This window comes from Schistocerca piceifrons, chromosome 3 (assembly GCF_021461385.2).
Source record: "Schistocerca piceifrons isolate TAMUIC-IGC-003096 chromosome 3, iqSchPice1.1, whole genome shotgun sequence".
Taxonomy (NCBI): Eukaryota; Metazoa; Arthropoda; class Insecta; order Orthoptera; family Acrididae; genus Schistocerca; species Schistocerca piceifrons.
Genome location: NC_060140.1, coordinates 619,702,957 through 619,724,286, shown reverse-complemented (window position 1 = coordinate 619,724,286; position 21,330 = coordinate 619,702,957). Strand labels below are relative to the sequence as shown.

Below are 21,330 nucleotides of genomic sequence, written 5' to 3'. Positions count from 1 at the left end.
TACATAAAACTGTTTTTGTGTTCATAATGTTATATTATACTATAAGCACCAGTAATAATAAAATATAAAGGAATTATGAAACATGATATTAAAATATCACAAACAATGTGTAGTAACCATAAAAAAAGAGAAAAAAATGTTCAGATGCGATACGAGACCGCGTTGTCCAGAAGCAGAGCATGTCATGCAACGAGCACGGCCTGCAGTGTTTATTAACCGGGCAAGCTAACTACACGGTTTTTCTGCCTCAGGCTCTACAGATATTACACATCACGCATCTCAGGAACGTTCTGTGCGCGAAAATGATTACACAACTTTATATGGAGTGTCATCGTAAATTTTGTAACAAGCGGCATGAAACAAATCATGTTGCTCGTTAACATCTTCATCGCGGTCTTTTCTAGTTACAGTGCAAATTTTCAGCGGTAAAATTTTGATAACACTGTGCATATCATTCTCCATTTATCGGCGTACAAATATGTTCCAAGCTCAATTTTATTCTACGTTTACAGGTGTTCATTAAATTATTTTGTAAACATGCATCTGTCTGCCAGATATGAATTTTCGGCAGTCAGTACATGCTATTTTATAGATCCGCGAACGACAACATTTCTTGATCTTTTGTGAAACATCGTGTCACACACATTTTTAACATGTTATTCGTGTTAAATGTAGCTTTAATGCTGACTTTACATAACGAATACTGTTTTCTCCGATGGAATCCTGATAAGATACGTTTCATAACAGCCTATTTTTCTGAATTATATGTTCATTTCCATGGCTGAAACATTGTGAAAAGTCAGTGACTACCGTGTTTCTCTTTGTATTTCAAGCTAAGCTAACAACGAAAGGAAAAGCAGCGGATTTATGAACATGTAAAGAAGAGGCAAAAACATCCTAAATGCATTGTGCTCCAATTTTAGGAATAAGTACTATCATTAATCAATAAATACAAAATGTAAGTACATATTTTGTATACCAAAATACCTGAATGCCTACTGATGATACTTTACAAACCAAAGCGAAACGCATCTGATTAAAGATACCTTTAAACTACAACGAGATGGACAAGCCAACAATCATTAACAACAATTATTTACAATTAAATCAATACAATGAAATGAAAACCTCAGCTCCATACAGACGCTGATATACATCAACGGGGACCATTGAAAATGTGTGCAGGGTAGTGCGACTGCAGGGGCTTATCTCTGGCTCGCTTCCCGTGAGACCCACATTTCCAACTTATTGCCCCACAGTATATACGTAGTACCCCTGCTCATTACACTCATTACTCGAGGCTTTACCAATTCCCGTAAGAGTACCGGGGAATGTGTGTGAATCCGCACAGAAGATGGTCAAATGGCCGGTCAGCCTTAACTATATATATGAAGGTGGTATCTGTTCTTTTGGAAATGTCCGAAGGAACAGATGCCATAGGTGACCGTGCAGCTCGTTAGAATGGATTAACAATCAAATCAATAAAATGAAATGAACACCCTTTGCTGCATACAGGCGTTGATATACGTCAACGGGAACACTTGAAAATGTGTGCCCCGACCGGGACTCGAACAAGGGATGTCCTGCTTACATGGCAGACGCTACATCCATCTGAGCCACCGAGGACACATAGCATCTGACATATGAGCAGGAGATCCCGGGTTTCTAGTCCCGGTCGGGGCACACATTTTCAAGTGTTCCCGTTGACGTATATCAACGCCTCTATGCAGCTAAGGATATTCATTTCATTGTATTGATTTAATTATAACGAGCTGCACGGTCACCGATGCTATCTGTTATTTCGGACATTTCCGAAAGAACAGATACCACCTTCATATACAAGAATTATTGATGGTTTTGTGTTACACTTTTTTGCTTCTTACGTTGTATACTGTTATTTTACGCTGTAAAATGTTGTTTACCCCTGACTGGTCATGTCCGCACTCTGCGACTATTTAACCAAAAAACTGGAGGTGATTATAACAACTTCCTGTGATAACAGTAATCGCATTATCCTCTAGAACGCAGGGTAACAAAATGATTTTTTATGCTGAACTGAGAGAGATGATGTTTCATAAATAATTTCACTGTAGCAAGGTGGCCTCTTAGAACTAGAAAAGCAATGTTTTCCTTTTACTACTGAAATAGATAACAACAGATAAGCCTTCCCCTTACAGTTAACTTTCTGATTTCATACAAGTAACATATGTTTGGAATTGAGCTATAGTCATTCTTGTACAACTTTGTTAAAATTCACATTACAATTATTTTGAACCTGAGCTTTACTTACAAAAAGCTTATCCACGTGATATTTCTCTCCGTATATGCTTAGAACAAACGGCTCGCATTTTAAAATACACGGTGATAACGATAGATGATTTGATTTTTAGACAGTTTATTTATCCTTGAGTGCCATTTGAAACTTAGAACGCCTTACCGTCAGGCCATCTAAATCAAAACAATAAAAAAGCAATCTGAAATAGTTTTAGTTGCATGTATTTAGAAACAAGTCTGTGTTTGCTTGACAGCTAATAATAACAGCATCTGGTTGAAACAACATTCTAATTTAGATACTTGGTTAAAAAACAACAAACTGCACTAGTTTCTCGTAATAGAAGGTTAATAGTTGAATATAAAATCCATTCCTAAAATGGCACGTCATTAAATAAAAATTTTATGTCGGTTTATTTGCTCGAGTGACAAAAAACAATCTTCGATCCTAAGAATATTTCAGCTAAATCACGTTACGTGATTCCATTTTTAAATCATAACTGAGTTGCGGTTTTTAATCTATTAATAGCAATACAGGACGCTTCATGTTTACGAATGACTATGGTCCACTGAAACTGGATTTGTTACTGCTACGCCCTAGAGGACGAGGAGAGTGATCAAGAAATATTTTATTTATTAGTTTGTGGGAGAATGTAATCTGGAATACATTTTATGTCTACGAAGTTTGGCAGATACTAGTCTACATACTCAGTCATAGCTGGTTCTACACTTTCACGCAACAAATACTCTGGCTGGCAAGCAATTCTTCGCTCTTCGTGCTGGTTTGGGATTAGCGATGATTTAAATTATACTTTACAGATTTAAATCTTGAGCCAAATTCAAACACAAGGGTTCTTATGTAAACGATTGTTTGGCTACAAAATCACTTGGAAAGACTCCATAAATATAACCATATAGTGTGTAAGCGGTTTCGGTGGCATACTCCTTTTTTATTTATCACTAGCTGAGTACCTCACGTTGCCTGAGTAAGTATTTATTCCAGAGTTATATTAGCCGATCTCCTTCTTTACCCTCTCAACCAGCCCTCTCTCTGTCCAACTCCACCACTCATCTGTCCATCTTCTCCTCCTCCCTTTCTCTGCCCATCTCCTCCTTTCCCCATCCTCCGCCCATTCCCTCCTCCCCTATGTCTGACCATACCGTACTTCTCCTATCTGCGCCTGTGTCCTCCTCCTCATTCGCTGTCTGTCATCTCCTTGTCCACCCTTCTCTTTCCACATCATGACACACACTCCAAGCCGGCCGGAGTGGCCGAGTGGTTACAGGCGCTACAGTCTGGAACCGCACGACCGCGACGGTCGCAGGTTCGAATCCTGCCTCGGGCATGGATGTGTGTGATGTCCTTAGGTTAGTTAGGTTTAAGTAGTTCTAAGTTCTAGGAGACTTATGACCACAGCAGTTGAGTCCCATAGTGCTCAGAGCCGTTTGAACCTTTTTTTTTTGAACACACTCCAATAGTAGGATAGGGTTTCTTACCCCTACAGTATTTCCTTCCAAACTCATATGTGCACCAGTTTCATTCAAATAGTTCCAGGGGCTTAGTATGAGCATTTTACCTGTGGCTTTGCTTGCATATGCACATTTAAATATGTATTTCACACATATTAATATATGTTAACATATTTTGGTTGGCTGGTTGATTCAGTGGAGGAGACCAAACAGCGAGGTGATCAGTCCCATCGATTTATGGAAGGAATTCGGCTGTGTCCTTTCAAAGGAACCATCCCGCCATTTGTCTAAAGCGATTTACAAAAACCACGAAAAACTTTAATCAGGATGGCTGGACGCGGGTTAAATCGACATCCAAAGAAATGCGAGTCCAGTGAGCTAACCAATGCGACACCGCGCTTGGTAAACATATTTTACGCGTATTTGTACACATACTTCAATTCTGTGTTAGCGAATTTTCCCTTGCATTTTCATTTTCTCTTCGCTTAATGTTTGTGAACTACATACATGAAAAAAGTTTTGTATCACCCCAGTTCCCAGAACTCCTAAATATAGACGTTGACAGTGGATATTGTATCACAGACACAGTCCCTTTGACTGTTCAGAGACGTCACTAAACCCGCCCAAAGATGTAAACAACCATGCATCAGCAGCGCCTATTAGACGGAGGGGATCCGACAGCCGATCAGTTCCAGTCATTCCGCCAGAAAGAGCTACACAGTTCCTGTTGTCTGTAATTCAACCATGCCTAGACGGTCAATACCGCGGTTCGATCGCGTCCGCATTGTTACTTTATGCCAGGAAGGGCTCTCAGCAAGGGAAGTGTTCAGGCATTTCGGAGTGAACCAAAGCGATGTTGCTCGAGCATGAAGGAGATACAGAGAGACAGGAACTGTCGATGACATGCCTCACTCAGGCCGCCCAAGTACTACTACTGCAGTGGATGATCGCTACCTATGGATTACGGCTCGGAGGAACCCTGACAGCATCATCACCATGTTGAATAATGCTTTTCGTGCAGACACAGGATGTCGTGTTGCGAGTCAAACTGTGCGGAATAGGCTGCATCATGCGCAACTTCACTCCCGACGTCCATGACGAAGTCCATCTTTGCAACCACGACACCATGTAGCGCTGTACAGATGGACCAAACAACATGCCGAATGGACCGCTCAGGATTGGCACCACGTTCTGTTCACCGATGCATATGCCTTCAACCAGACAATAGTCGGAGACGTGTTTGTAGGCAGTCTGGTCAGACTGAACGCCTTAGACACACTGTCATGCGAGTGCAGCAAGCTAGAGGTCCCCTGCTGTTTTTAGTTGGCATTATGTGGGGCCAACTTAAGCCGCTTGTGAGCATGAAAGCCGTAACGGCTGTACGATATGTGAATGCTATCCTACAACCGATAGTGCAACCATATCGGCAGCATATTGGCGAGGCAGTCGTCTCCATGGACGACAGTTCTCGCCCCAATCGTGCACATCTTGTGAATGAATGACTACCTTCAGGATAACGACATCACTCGACTAGAGTGGCCAGAATGTTCTCTAGACATGAATCCTATTGAACTTGCCTGGGATAGATTGAAAAGGGCTGTTTATGGACGACGTGACCCACCAACCACTCAGAGGGTTCCACGCTGAATCGCCGTTGAGGAGTGGGACCATATGATCAACAGTGTCATGATGAACTTGTGGATAGTATGCCACTACGAATACACGCACGCATCAATGCAAGAGGACGTGCAGCTGGGTGTTAGAGGTACCGGTGTGTACAGCAATCTGGACGACAACCTCTGAAGGTCTCGCTGTTTGGTGATACAACATGCGATGCAATAACAAGGGCAGAAATGATATTTACGTTGATTTCTATTCCACTACGCTGTACAGGTTCTGGAACTCTCGGGACCGAGGTGATTCAAAACTTTTTTAGGTGTGTGTTATGCTACGTTGTTGTGGTTGTGGTCTTCAGTCCGAATACTGGTTTGATGCTGCTCTCCATGCTGCTCTATCCTGTGCAAGCCTCTTCACCTCCGTGGAACTACTGCAACCTACGTCCTTCTGAATCTGCTTACTGTATTCATCTCGTGGCCTCCCTCTAAGAGTTTTACCCCGCAGGCTTCCTTCCGGTACTAAATTGGTGATCCCTTGATGTCTCAGAATGTGTCCTACCAAACGATCCCTTTTTTGGTCAGGTTGTACCATAAATCTCTCCTATTCAGTATCTCCTCGTTTGTTAAGTGATCGACCCCTGTAATCTTCAGCATTCTTCTGTAACACCACATTTTAAAAGCTGCTATTCTCTTCTTGTCTAAACTATTTATCGTCCATGTTTCACTCCCATGCATGGCTGGTTCAAATGTCTCTGAGCACTATGGGACTGAACATCTGAGGTCATCAGTCCCCTAGAACGTAGAACTACTTAAACCTAACTAACCTAAGGACTTCACACACATCCATGCCCGAGGCAGGATTCGAACCTGCGACCGTAGCAGTCTCGCGGTTCCGGACTGAAGCGCCTAGAACCGCACGGACCCTCGGCCGGCTCCCGTGCATGGCTACGCTCCATACAAACACTTCAAGAAAGGACTTCCTTACACTTCAATCTATATTCGACGTTAACAAATTTCTCGTCTTCAGAAACCCTTTCCTTGACATTGCCAGTTTGCATTTTATACCCTCCCTACTTCGACAATCATCAATTATTTTGCTTCCCAAATATCAAAACTCATTTAATGCTTTAAATATCTCATATCCTAGTCTAATTCCCTCAGCCTCACCTGATTTAAGTCGACTACATTCCATTATCCTCGTTTTGCTTCTGTTGATGTTCATGTTATACTCTCCTTTCAAGATACTGTCCATTCCTTCCAGCTGCTCTTCCAAGTCCTTTGCTGCCTCTGCCAAAATTGCAATGTCATCGGCAGACCTCACAGTTTTTATTTCTTCTTCCTGGACTTTAATTCCTACTCCAAATTTTTCTTTTGTTTCCTTTACTGCTTGCTCAATATACAGATTGAATAACATCGGGGATAGTCTACAACCCTGTCTCACTCCCTTCTCAGCCACTACTTCCCTTTCGTGTCCCTCGACTCTTATAACTGCCCTCTGGTTTCTGTACAAATTGTAAATAGCCTTTTGCTCCTTGTATTTTATCCCACCACCTTAAGAGTTTGAAAGAGAGTAATCCAGCCTACATTGTCCAAAGCTTTCTCTAAGCCTACAAATGCTATAAATGTAGGTTTGCCTTTCCTTAACCTATCTTCTGCCAGACGTCGTCGGGTCAATATTGCCTCACATGTTCCTGCATTTCTCCGGCCATGTGTTTTCTTTGGAACTGGGATTATTATATTCTTCTTGAAGCCTGAGGGTATTTCGTATATCTCGTACATCTTGCTCGCCAGATGGAAGAGTTTTGTCATGACTGGCTCCCCCAATGTGGCCAGTACCTCTAACGGATCGTTGTCTACCCCCGAGGCGTTGTTTCGACTTAGATCTTTCAGTGCTCTGTCTAAGTCTTCATGCAGTATCATATTTTCCTTCTCATCGTCCTCTACGTCTTCTTCGATTTCCGTAATTTGTCCTTATGCATCTCCCTTATATAGACCCTCTATATACTCCTTCCACCTCTCTGCTTTGCCTTCTTTGCCTAGGACTGGTTTTCCATCTGAACTCTTGATATTCACACAGGTGGTTTTTTCTTCAAATTAGCTTATGTGCTGTACAATAATATAGTCTTGCAGGTACATCCAGTGGTATATGCGCCTATTGTCTACGAAATGTGCTCTGAATGGAGTTACTAGTAAAGAAGCAATAAAGTAAAAAGTCATGCATAATGCCGCAGTTTTTTCTTCTCTCATGTCAGTATTTGACGTCATATCACCTGAACTATGTGTCGTAAAATGATATATCTTTTGTAGGTACATTCAGCGGCAAATATGGGCAGTGTCTGTAACAAGTGTTGTGAATAGAGGTAGTGGCAACGAAGTAATGAATGTGAACGTCTTGCATGATGCTATAGTTTTTCACGCATTTAGTTTCTAACGTCGTATCTCGTACTCGTGAACTAAGCGCCCTACAATGATGTAATTTTTCTGATACATTCAATGGTATATGTGAATACTGCCTTCAAAAAGTGTCAAGAATACGGTTAATATTAAAGAAGTAATGTAGTAAGACTCCATGCATGATGTGGCATATTTACTGTATGAACAGCGACGATGTTGTAAGAGGCAAACTTTTTTCTTTCATCATTATGTGGCGGTCATCAGCGAGAAGAACTTTCTTAAAGGTTTGATACTGTGTGTAAAGTTTGCTGCAAGTCTCTAAGTGCTCTCGAATAATGGGTGACTGAAAGATGGGTGTTCTCGCGTCCTGGGCTACAATCCCTTTTCACCCGCACCCCTTTGATGGGTGTGTGGTTCTTACCCCACAGTGATTCTTCCTGACGGTAGATTATACGTATACTAAGTTCGGTGGAAAGCAGTCCAATAACTTAGGAGGTGATATGCTGTACACACACACACACACACACACACACACACACACACACACACACACACATACATACATTGGTGAGCCAAAACATTATGACCACTGACCAACGCAATATTGGATGCCGCCAGGTAGCGCAGTGGGCACATGGCGCTGCAACGAAAGTATATAAGCTGAGCAGACATGGACGGGGGATCACCCTGGCGAAGATATGGACTGCAAGTGGAGAAATCCATTGAGATAAGCGACTTAGACAAAGGGCAGATTTTCATTACGCAGAACCTGTGAACGAGTATCTCGAAAACGGCGAAGCTGGTCGAATGTTCACGCCCTACTGTCGTGAGCATCTACAGAAAGAGGCAGGACAGTGATACTACCACTAGGCGCTAAATGGGTGGACGCCCAGAGAACGTGGGGTTCGGAGGCTTCTCTGCTCTGTAAGGTAGGATAGAAGGTGATCTGTGGCATCTCTGACGAAAGAGCACAATGCTGGTACACACGCAAGTGTTTCGGAGCACAGCTTTCATCGTACATTATTGAACATAGAGCTCCGCAGCAGACCACCCTGATGTGTTCACACGTTGACCCAATGACATCGTCAGTTATGATTGCAGTGTGAATGGGAGTAGAGGGATTCGACCGTGAACCAATGGAAACGTGCCGGCTCTTCGGGTGAATCACATTTTTGCTGCATTAGGTCGCTGGTCGTCTCCATAAACGCCGTCATGGGGGTGAACGGCGGCTCGAAACTTGCAGCGCATCACGGACGCAAGCTTGTGGGAACAGTGTTATTCTATAGGAGACATTATTCTGCGCTTGCATGGGACCTGAGGTAGTAGTCGAAGACACACTGACAGCTGCGAGCCATCTGCATCCCTTCATGCATGATGTCTTACCCGACACAGACGTCCTCTTTCAGCACTATAATTGTCCGTGTCTCGTGCCAGAACCGTGCTACAGTGGTTTGACTACCTTTATAGTGATGGCGACCAAATTCGCCTGATGTGAGTCGTGTGGAATCCATCTCGGTCATTATCGGGCGCCGTCACAGCGTATGCAAATGAGCACACGTGACCGAACCTTGGTTCTCAGAACCAGTGATGTATTTCATTCCAAAGAGGGACAAGAGAGCTATTAAGGAAGGGGTCATAATGTTTTGGCTGATCTGAATACATCCGTTTTTATAATTTATATCTATTCTAAGGAAGACAGGAGCCTTTGCATGTACTGTCACTGTTGTGAGAAGTTGGTCCAACACATTGACATATTCGGTTTCTTTTCTCAAACACTGAAGCAATCGAATCACGGCTGTATCAACGTCTACAGAGGAGATGCAATGGTCTTTTACCTCCTGTAAATACGGCTCCTTCTTCTGAATTAACTCCTACAAGCCATGGAATAGCAGAGTGAGGCTTTAAGTTCAACGGGTTGTCGGACAAGAAAGAATCTTCACTTTTTTTCTCAACTACTGGGCGAAATTGCGCCATAGGGCAGAAGAACCATTCCTGAAACAGACGAAACAATACAATAAAGTACCATCTATAGAGCATCGTAGTCATAATCGTCATCCAGACCTTTGTGTTCTTAACAAAAAGTGTCAGTCCGCTGAAAAAATCATATTGATATTTTTACTGCTGACTGAGTCTTCCAAGCTGCAGTTTTCACGTTTCATTTCAGACTGAATAGCATGTCAGGGAAAACTTTTTGCTGACAAGAAACAAAATAACTAATTGCCATTAGCTGTCATTCAAATATTAAATATGTATCAGCGAGCTGTATCTGAAAAAAACGGAAGACAGTAACGGAATCCAAAAAGTTGAAATGCAAGACTTGATAGACTGTAGTTAGGCGTCTTTAACACACGGGCTTCTTAATTTTTAACAGTGTAACAGAGATGTCTCGATAGAATTTGGTGAGTTTTCTTGCAGGAGAAAGATGGCGTATAGAAAATCTACTGAAGAAGCTGGATTCCTACTTACATGGATCAATAATGTAGTGATTACGAAATATATTCATAGGTTGTAAAACTAAGTTATATCTCGTAGTAGAGAAAGTTCTCTAGTATAGTCCCAGCCTTTCATTAAAAAATGCAAATGTTTTCAATCTGTACTGGCGTTCAGGACAGCACTGTTTACTTATAAATCAATCAAATTAACTATATTAACTTCCAGAATACGGCGTTTACCCAGAAATTTTAAAAAGTTTCGCAAAACTGGGACGAAATCAAGACTTTCTTTATTACAAACATGTAGAACAAGAGGGAAAAATTAGATGTAGATTTTAATGTTACCAAAATCGAAGGAATATGACAGAATAACAAGATTTGTTTTTAAAATAAGCAAAATATATTACATAGAAATCATTTTAGTGTATGCAACAACGCGTTTACATTCTGACCATGAAGTGGAAGATCTCAAAGAAGAGCTACAGAAGCTGATAAAGTCAATCCCAGTAGAAGGTAATAATGGAAGATTTTCACGTGACAGTAATATAAAAACTGAAGAACGATTGTTCAGTGGAATGCTTCGGATACGACACCACAAATGGCAGGTCACACATCAGAACAACTGTCAAAGCAGAACTACATGTTCACCTCCAAAGCCATTCACAGAAATAAAACAGATAATTAACGTAGCAAGAACGAAACAGAACTAAAAATGAAATTCACAATATTTCATCAAACAATTAAGAAATTGTGGAGGATGTGAGGGACCTAAACCAACTTTATATTATCGGGTGATCATAGACTCCTGTGAGTAAGCATAGAGCGGACGAATACTAAAGAGATCATGAACAGCAAGGTCAGGAGGAACACAAGAATCGAATCCGATCACTATCTTACAGAAGTCCAGTGTTAGTGGATTCCAAACAGGGGTAGACAGCTCCAACTGAAAAGAGCAGCCGGAAACATGTGGATAAACAGAAAAAGGATGCAAACCATGCAAATACAAGAAAGGAACTGAAATATATAATGAATGGGATGCTGTGCACCAGAACATGGGGAAACAGGCTGACATATTAGTAAAGAAAAATCAGAATAAAGCACTTGTGGTTGAATAAGTATTGTGAGGAAGCGGTAGAGAACAGCAGAGAAAACTAGGGAGACCGGAGCTGGACTCGGAGAAAAGGGTTTCAAGGAAAAAGGAAGGAAGCAGTTAGAACTATAAGATGGATCAGAAGACAAAGGATGAAGTAGGAAGTGGACGAGGTTGAGAAGAACTACAGAAAAACAAACTGTTGAGTCTTCTTCGGGAAATTCATAGAGAGTTTGACTGGATAGAAGGTCAGAGAACAGTTTATAAGTGATCAGAAAGACGAACTAGCCTTTAGTGCGAAGGAGAAGATACTTGCAGAGTACTTGCGCTACCTTCTGAAGTACGAGCTGTAATTGGGGTAGGCAAAAATGGTTCAAATGGCTCTGAGCACTATGGGACTTAACATCTATGGTCATCAACCCCTAGAACTTAGAACTACTTAAATCTAACTAACCTAAGGAGAGCACACAACACCCAGCCATCACGAGGCAGAGAAAATCCCTGACCCCGCCGGGAATCGAACCCGGGAACCCGGGCGTGGGAAGCGAGAACGCTACCGCACGACCACGAGATGCGAGCCTTGGGGTAGACAAAGAAGAGTGTCACACCTTTCCACTAGAGATGAGGTCGAACAGGCAATAATCGATCTAAAGAATAATAAGGCAGCTGTAGAAGATTGGGTAGCTGCCGAGATGAAAAGTGGAGAGGCGACAAGGCGATGGGCAACATGACCAACGTTAACTGTCAGATTTGGAGAATAAAGACGTTACCAGAAGAATGGAAGAACGGAGTCATAGTACCAAAACATAAGAAGGAGGAAAACATGGATGAAAACAATTACAGCGGAATATCGCTACTGGGGATCGGCTAAACGCTGCTGTCAAAACTCCTCTTCAATAGACTAGAAAAATAGATAGGAATGCAGTTAGAGGCTATCAAGCGGGATTAAGGAAGGGAATGCGATGTGTAGAACGTAGTGCATTAAAGAACAAAAAGACAGTACTAACTTTCGTGGACTTCATGAGAGCATATGACTCCACTGAGAGACAAACTCTTAGAAGGATCCTGAAGAACATGGACTAGACGCACTACTTAATAACTAATGTTGGAAATTTTGACAGACATAAAGGCAAGGGTGACATTCAGAGGAGCACTAGGAGAAAAGTTTGAGATTAAGGCACGTGTCAAACTGCGAGATCGACTGTCACCGATTGTGTTCACCATAGCACTGGGCGAAGTGATCAGGCAGTGGAGAGCAATAAACAAGAAATGGCACTACCAAAGACACATCCTGGGAATAAAAGGACGCGGGCTCAACTAGATTGTCTATCCTTTGCGGACAACATAGGGATAGTAAGTGCAGGAGAAAACGCAAAGACGCAACTTGACAACCTAAGCGAGATAGCCAGAAATATGGGACTGAGGATCGCCTACGACAAAGACTTTGATTACCTTTGGTGACTGTAAAACACCGGAAGGTACCATGCAGAAGGTGGGTAAGTTTTAATACGCCGGAGGAACATGGCAGGAACAAATAGGAGCGTGGAGGCAATAACACAGAGGATAAGGAAGATGAGGTCGGCCTTCTGTATGACCAGAATATATGCAATAAAAAATACATCCACAGACGGAAAGATCGGAAACTACAAGACAACGGTGAGGAATGTAGTATTATATGCCGCTGAGAAGATAACAGGAAGAAATTTAGCAGAACAACTAGAGAAAGAAGAGAGAAAAATACTGAACAAAATACTAAGCTCTAAAAGAGGTGATGAGAGATAGTTTCGAAACCTAGGGATAACAGTACCTGGACATGGAGATAACATCAGGAGAAACCAGATTATAAAGGGTAAGGTTTGCCGGACATGAATATGGATAGAATGACAGAGTGTGGGAAACAGCAGGGAGGACAAGTGGAAGGACAGGACCCAAGTTGGTTGTTGAGCTCTGGAAGACTTGGTGGAGATTGTAGATCAAGGTGGAAGAAAACGAAAAGCCGAGAAGCAAAGACACATCGCCGACCAGTATGCCAGGGATCGACGATGGGAAAGGATACAGGAAAGAATAGTCACCAGTAGAGCAGACAAGAGAAGAGGATACTGAAGATCTCCGAAGAAAAGCGGAAAAGAAGAAGAGAAAGGTTGAATATTTTCTGGGAAGAGAAGAGTAAACTGCGACCCATGAAGGGACTACCAATAGTCCTACAGAAGCCATAAAGCAAGACGAAGAAGAGTTACAAAGGCACAAAGAAACTGAGTCATCAGCTAGGAAGTCACAAGCGCAGGTTCCAATATTTAAAAATAGCGAGGTTTATAGACTAAATTAACCAACAATTTAAGGACACGCAAACATAGACGTAAAAAAGCCCTTCTAATAAGGGGGGGGGGGGGGGGGAGGAACGTGATGGAATATACACTCCTGGAAATGGAAAAAAAAACACATTGACACCGGTGTGTCAGACCCACCATACTTGCTCCGGACACTGCGAGAGGCCTGTACAAGCAATGATCACACGCACGGCACAGCGGACACACCAGGAACCGCGGTGTTGGCCGTCGAATGGCGCTAGCTGCGCTGCATTTGTGCACCGCCGCCGTCAGTGTCAGCCAGTTTGCCGTGGCATACGGAGCTCCATCGCAGTCTTTAACACTGGTAGCATGCCGCGACAGCGTGGACGTGAACCGTATGTGCAGTTGACGGACTTTGAGCGAGGGCGTATAGTGGGCATGCGGGAGGCCGGGTGGACGTACCGACGAATTGCTCAACACGTGGGGCGTGAGGTCTCCACAGTACATCGATGTTGTCGCCAGTGGTCGGCGGAAGGTGCACGTGCCCGTCGACCTGGGACCGGACCGCAGCGACGCACGGATGCACGCCAAGACCGTAGGATCCTACGCAGTGCCGTAGGGGACCGCACCGCCACTTCCCAGCAAATTAGGGACACTGTTGCTCCTGGGGTATCGGCGAGGACCAATCGCAACCGTCTCCATGAAGCTAGGCTACGGTCCCGCACACCGTTAGGCCGTCTTCCGCTCACGCCCCAACATCGTGCAGCCCGCCTCCAGTGGTGTCGCGACAGGCGTGAATGGAGGGACGAATGGAGACGTGTCGTCTACAGCGATGAGAGTCGCTTCTGCCTTGGTGCCAATGATGGTCGTATGCGTGTTTGGCGCCGTGCAGGTGAGCGCCACAATCAGGACTGCATACGACCGAGGCACACAGGGCCAACACCCGGCATCATGGTGTGGGGAGCGATCTCCTACACTGGCCGTACACCACTGGTGATCGTCGAGGGGACACTGAATAGTGCACGGTACATCCAAAACGTCATCGAACCCATCGTTCTACCATTCCTAGACCGGCAAGGGAACTTGCTGTTCCAACAGGACAATGCACGTCCGCATGTATCCCGTGCCACCCAACGTGCTCTAGAAGGTGTAAGTCAACTACCCTGGCCAGCAAGATCTCCGGATCTGTCCCCCATTGAGCATGTTTGGGACTGGATGAAGCGTCGTCTCACGCGGTCTGCACGTCCAGCACGAACGCTGGTCCAACTGAGGCGCCAGGTGGAAATGGCATGGCAAGCCGTTCCACAGGACTACATCCAGCATCTCTACGATCGTCTCCATGGGAGAATAGCAGCCTGCATTGCTGCGAAAGGTGGATATACACTGTACTAGTGCCGACATTGTGCATGCTCTGTTGCCTGTGTCTATGTGCCTGTGGTTCTGTCAGTGTGATCATGTGATGTATCTGACCACCCCAGGAATGTGTCAATAAAGTTTCCCCTTCCTGGGACAATGAATTCACGGTGTTCTTATTTCAATTTCCAGGAGTGTATTTTCGTAGACACTGGCAGCTAGAGTAAAATTCTTGTGGGCTGTAGGCAACATAACCTTGTAAAACACTGAATCAAACAACTTGTCCTACAGTGTGCAATAAAATAACATAAAATCGAATATGCATTATAACTGATAGTGTTTAAGTTGTCAGCAATTTTAGGATGTTAGTTATAAACGATAGCTTGATGGAAATAATGTTTTCCACGAAATCTTGGGCATCTCAAACTTATACAGGCTCTTTGGGAAGACATACGTTTGTAATACCTTTGTAACATATTTTGTTTTCACATAAACACTGTGAGTCATGTGTGAGGATTTTTGTACACTAAAGGAGGCATAGTACTAGTAAGTAAACAGACGAATAATACTATTTACTAACATTAGCAATAAAGCATCACAAGACATATGTAAGAACTGCAGCAGTACAAGAGAGGCAGAACAACACACCCACACAAACATTACACAAACGCGTCGTATTACACACGAAAACATGTAACTGGTGCACTGTTTTATTACTTAAATCATAAATTAGTGAACCTGAAAACTATCGCAATATACCGTTGAATCACGAGTAATGTATTGTTGACCTAATCGTTACTTCAAAGGAACTTAGAAATTGTGTCTTAGATGTTTCACAGAGCAACTGACAGAAAGTGAGAAGCTCTATGTTCTGCATCTGCATCCAAACAGGTAATCGATTTGCAATATATTAACGAAAATTAGGCATTCTGATATTGCGCCGAGATCATCTCACATGCTTTGAAGCTGTTGAACACACAGGGCGATTCAGTAGCTCCTACCGCTGTCGTTTTATGCAGCCCTAAATGATATGGTATTCACAAACTAAGTGCGAGATATTCATATATCTCACTCGCTACATGCAGGCTATTAGCTTTACAGAAGAAATGAACAGCGCCTTTTTTTGTACGGAATTTAATGTAGTTAAAATTTATACCGGGGCACGTCTGCCCTAAATACCATAATTTTCGAGTTATTCGAGAAAAACCTACGAAAGTAACATAAAAACGCACTCCACCCCTCATATCCAGCCTTCACTGTTAAGATTTGTAATATGTTGTTCGTAGCACTCCCTCCTATCATTGTACAAATATTTACGACTGCACTAACTATTCCCGATATTCGACTTTTTTTGTCTTCATTAACTGGCCTTATTAGGCCATCGGATTAGTCGAGCACTTACAGATAGTAGACGTGACGTTAGTGTAAATTACACCTAACGGTTTAGTGAGTTTTAAACAGCATGAAATAAACAATTATGTTTTGCGGTCGAAAGGCCTTCTGACTAGGAAACTACAGTGATTGTAAGGGATGAGTCTGGATTGAATCGCCGGTGTAATTAGTTTTAGCGTAACGTTTACAAAAGTCGGCTTTCTTTCATTACCTTCAAGAGCACATTTAAAATAATAATGTTAACGAAACAGTCGACTATGCTGGTGGCGTAATGACACGACAAAGGGACACCAAAAAATGTCGTTTATAGGGAACAGTTCGTGAAGCCGGAAATTTTTGTGCAATGGTAGGAGTGAGTGCCACGAAAAACAGACAACAAATCCTGAGTGGTGAGGGATGAATGTGGGTGTGGAGGTGCGTTTTAAGATCTCTTTTGTAAGTTTTTCTTGAATAACCCGAAAACCGGAGGCCTCTATGGAAAACGTGTCCCAGTATAAAATTTAACTACATTAAATTTTCTACAAAAATTGTCCCATTCATTTCTTCTGTAGGAGTAAATATTTGCTCTTAGCGAGCCAGAGAATATGAAAATATCGCATGTGGTTTTTGAAGACTAGATATAGCACTGCGGATTGCATAAAACAGCGGTAAGAAAAAAAAAAAAAGATCGTATGGTGCCAGTGGCTGGGAGTTCCAAGGCGGGAAGTTCGGCCGCCAAGTGCAAATCTTATTGAGTGCGACGCCCCAGTGGGCGACGTACGTGTCGACAATGAGGATGAAATGATGATGAGGACAGCACAACACCCAGTCCCTGAGGGGAGAAAATATCTCACCCCAGCCGGGAATCGAACCCGGGCCCCCGTGCGTGGCATTCCAACGCGTAAAACAGCGGTAAGGACAGCAGTTCAAGAATCACAAGAGCAGGAGGTATACTGCGAAAATGCCGGATGATAGGGAAAGATTTCAGTTAGATCACATCATGGTCAGACAGAGATTCCGAAATCAGATACTGGATTGTAAGGCCTACCTACCCAAGAGCAGATGTAGACTTAGATCATATAGTGGTAATGATGAAGAGCAGGCTGAAGTTTAAGAACCACGAAGACTCAATACGCAAAGAAATGGGACACTAAGGAATGACGAGGTACTCAAAGGCTAAAGATAGAGCAATAAGGAATAGCTCAGTAGGCAGTGCAGTTGAAAAGGGATAGACGTCTCTAAAAAGGGCAGTCACGGAAGTTGCAAAGAAAAACATAGGTGCAAAGAAGGTAACTTCGAAGAAACCATGGGTAACAGAAGATGAAAGAGGAAACTAAAACAATTTTCAGGGAAATTCAGGAATAAACAAATAAAACTCGCTGAGGAATGAAATAAACAGGAAGTGCAGGGAAGCTAAAACGAAATGGCTGCATGAAAAATGTGAGGAAATCGAAAAAGAAATGATTGTCGGAAGGAGTGACTCAGCACATAGGAAAGATAAATCAACCTTCGGTGAAACAAAATGTAAGGATAATAACATTAACGTTGCAATAGGAATTCCACTGTTAAATGCAAAGGGAGAGCGAATAGGTGTAAAGAGTATACTGAAGCTCTGTATGAGAGGCAAGATTTGTCTGATGTGATAGAAAAAGAATCAGGAGTTGATTTAGAAGAGATAGGGAATTCAGTATTATAATCAGAATTTTAAGAAAGCTTGCGATGACTTAATATCAAATAAGGCAGAATGGATAGATAACATTCCATTAGAATTTCTAAAATAATTGGGTGAAGTGGTAACAAAACGACTATTCATGTCGGTATGTAGAATGTATGAGTCTAGCTACATACCATCGGACTTTCGGAAAAATATCATCCACACAATTCCGAAGACTGCTAGAGCTGACAAGCACAACTAACTTGACAGCCCATGTATCAAAGTTACTTACAAGAATAATATACAGTAGAACGGAAAAGAAAATTGGGGATGGGTTAGATAAAGATCAGTTTGGCTTTAGGAGAGGTAAGACACCAGAGAGGAAGCACCAGAGAGGCAATTCTGACGTTTTGGTTAATGGCTCTGTGCAGTATGGGACTTAACATATTTGGTCATCAGTGCCCTATAACGTAGAACTACTTAAACCTAACTAACCTAAGGATATCACCACATCCATGCTCTAGGCAGGAATCGGATCTGCGACCGTAGCAGTCACGCGGTTCCGGACTGAGCGCCTAGAACTGCTCGGCCACCGCGGCCGGCTGACGTTTAGGTTAATAATGGTGACAAGACTAGAGAAAAATCAAGACACGGTCATAGGATTTGTTGACTTGGAAAAAACGTTCGACAACGTAAAATGGTGCAATATGTTCGAAATCTGAGAAAAAAGGGGTAAGTTGTAGGGAGAGACAGGTAATACACAATACCTACAAGAGGGAATAATGCGCGCCGATTGCCAAGAACGAGCTGTTCGGATTAAAAAGGGTGTAAGACAGGGATGTAGTCTTTCGCCCCCACTGTGCAATCTGTACATAGAAGAAGCAATTGTAGAAGTAAAAGAAAGGTTCAGGAGTGGAATTAAAATTCACGGTGAGAGGATACCAATGATGCGATTCGCTGATGACATCGGTATTCTGAGTGAAAGTGAAGAAGAATTACATGATCTGCCGAATGGAATGAACAGTCTAATGAGTACAGAATAATTATTGAGAGTAAATCGAAGAAAGATGAAAGAAATGACGAGTAGCAGAAATGAGAAGAGCGTGAAACTGAACATCAGGTTTGATGGTCACGAAATAGACGAAGGAATTCTGCTACCTGGGCACCAAAGTAACCAATGATGTAAGGAGCAATGCGGACATCAAAATGAGACTGGCACTGGCATAAAGGGCATTCCTGGCCAGGAGAAGTCTAATAGTATCAAACATTAGCCTTAATTTGAGAAAGAAATTTCTGAGAATGTACGTTTGGAGCACAGTATTGTGTAGTAGTGAAACATGGACTGGAAAACTGGAACAGAAGAGAATCGAAGCATTTGAGATGTGGTGCTACAGATGAATGTTGAAAATGAGTTGGACTGATAAGGAATGAGATGGTTCCGCGCAAAATGGAAGGGGAAAGGAATATGTGGAAAACACTGACAAGAAGAAGGATAGGACATCTATTAAGACGTCAGGGAATGACCTCCATGGTACTAGAGGGAACTGTAGAGGGCAAAAAGTGCGGAGGAAGACTGAGATTGGAATACACCCAGGAAATATTTGAGGACATAGGTTGCAAGTGCTGTTCTGAGATGAAGAGGTTGGCACAGGAGAGGAATTCGTGGCGTGAATTCGTGGCGGGAATTCGTGGCGGGCCACATCAAGCCAGTCAGAAGAATGAAGACTAAAAAAGAACAAAAAAGAAAGAAAGTGGCTCCTGAATCACCCTCTGTATTACTACTAATGGAACACATTTTTAATCTCGGACATCTTCGGGTGAAAAAATGTGGATTTGGTTGTGAGGCAACTTGGAATTTTCCCTCTTCAGCCCCTATAGTTTCCAAGAAGTTCCAACTCTTGGCGGCGCTATACGTTAACTCAAAATGGCGTCTGTAACCGGAAGCATAGTGCTGGCCTTGAGTTTATTCTGGCGGAAAATCAGAGCGTGGCGTAACTTCATTGGCGCTTTGAAAACGTCTACGTAGACATGGCAGCGAACAAAATCACGGTGAGTCGTTGAGCGAGGCGTCTATCGCCACAAGTTCGCGCTGTCCTGTCCGATCTCTCCTACAGCCCGGATCTCGCAACTTCCGACTTACATCGGTTTGACCCAATAAAGGACGCACTCCACGGGAAGCAATACTAGGATAGTGGGGAGGTCACTGATGAAGCAAGACGTTGGTACAACATCGACCATTAGAGACGTAACATGCGGGCATACCGGCCTCTCAGTAAGGTGACGTAAGGCCATCGCATTGAACGGAAATTATGTTGAAACATAGGGTTTGGGAGCCAAGAGGTTAGGGAATAATATGGTGTACTGAAATCCTGAATAAAATAAATCTGTTTTCAGACAAAACAATGCGTTGCATTACTTATTGAAGGCGCCCGTACTTCAAGGAAACATATCTGCACTCCGTATCTTGCACTAATGAACGTAGACTCTTTGACCCAACCATTTGTAGATAGTAAGTCGTCAATTATGTTTTACGCAATGTGAACATTCACCGGTAATTGACGCCTCTGAACTTCAATCAAATGGTTGAAATATACTTGTTCTTAGCAGCTCTAAGTTTACACTGTGTAAGTAGTCATTGTGTTTTTTGTTAAATAAATATTATTACAGCGAACAGCGCTCCGGATTCATAAAACGAATCTTACGTAAGTTTTAGTGTCAGCCGCACAAACGATGCAATTCAACTGCGGTTACCTGGATCAAAATATCTGAGTCGTTGATATCAAGATATATCAGACGTTTTTAGATATAGTTTATTAGAAATTATGTATAACCTTAATAATATTTCAGTACAAAAGAAAAAACTTTGAAGTTGATGAGTTTGGACTTCAAGTTACATCCGATATTTCGTAATATTGGTAGGGCCTCTGCATATCTGTAGAGATTAGCATCTTTGCAACAACTACTAAATATGTATTCAAAAGATATAATAATCCCTTGAACTGTTGTTACTATTCGTGTCATGGTAATGGGGGTCATCATCAGCATTTGAGGCCGCTACTAGCATCCTACTGAATGCTGTTCCTCATATTATGCTAGTTAATGTGTTGTATACGGCGAAGTCGTTCAACAGGAAAATGATCCTACTGACAGGTGTAAACGGGATGCATGCTACAGAACTTGCGAGGACAGCATAGGCACCCACGTGTGTCGCCAACGGAACATAGTAAAACTGCTGAATATTGATAGTTGCAACGTCTGAGAATGTTCTGGCTTCAGGTGAAAATGGCTCAGCAGTTGGATCTAGTGACGCGGTACCAGTTTTGAGGTCGTTCTGCGCCAATCAGTATCCATTAGATGCGAATTTTAAATTGCAGTCAGATTATAGATACAT

At 42.7% G+C, this 21,330-nt stretch overlaps 1 protein-coding gene across 1 annotated transcript in view; it reads right to left on the bottom strand.

The window, feature by feature from the left end:
• The window catches only part of LOC124788899 (juvenile hormone esterase-like), a 124,320-nt gene that overhangs the window by 40,248 nt on the left and 62,742 nt on the right, over positions 1-21,330 (bottom strand). Inside the window, exon 6 of the mRNA XM_047256181.1 lies at positions 9,587-9,743. Within this exon, the coding sequence (XP_047112137.1) occupies positions 9,587-9,743 (157 nt within the window). The remainder of the gene's footprint in view (positions 1-9,586; positions 9,744-21,330) is intronic.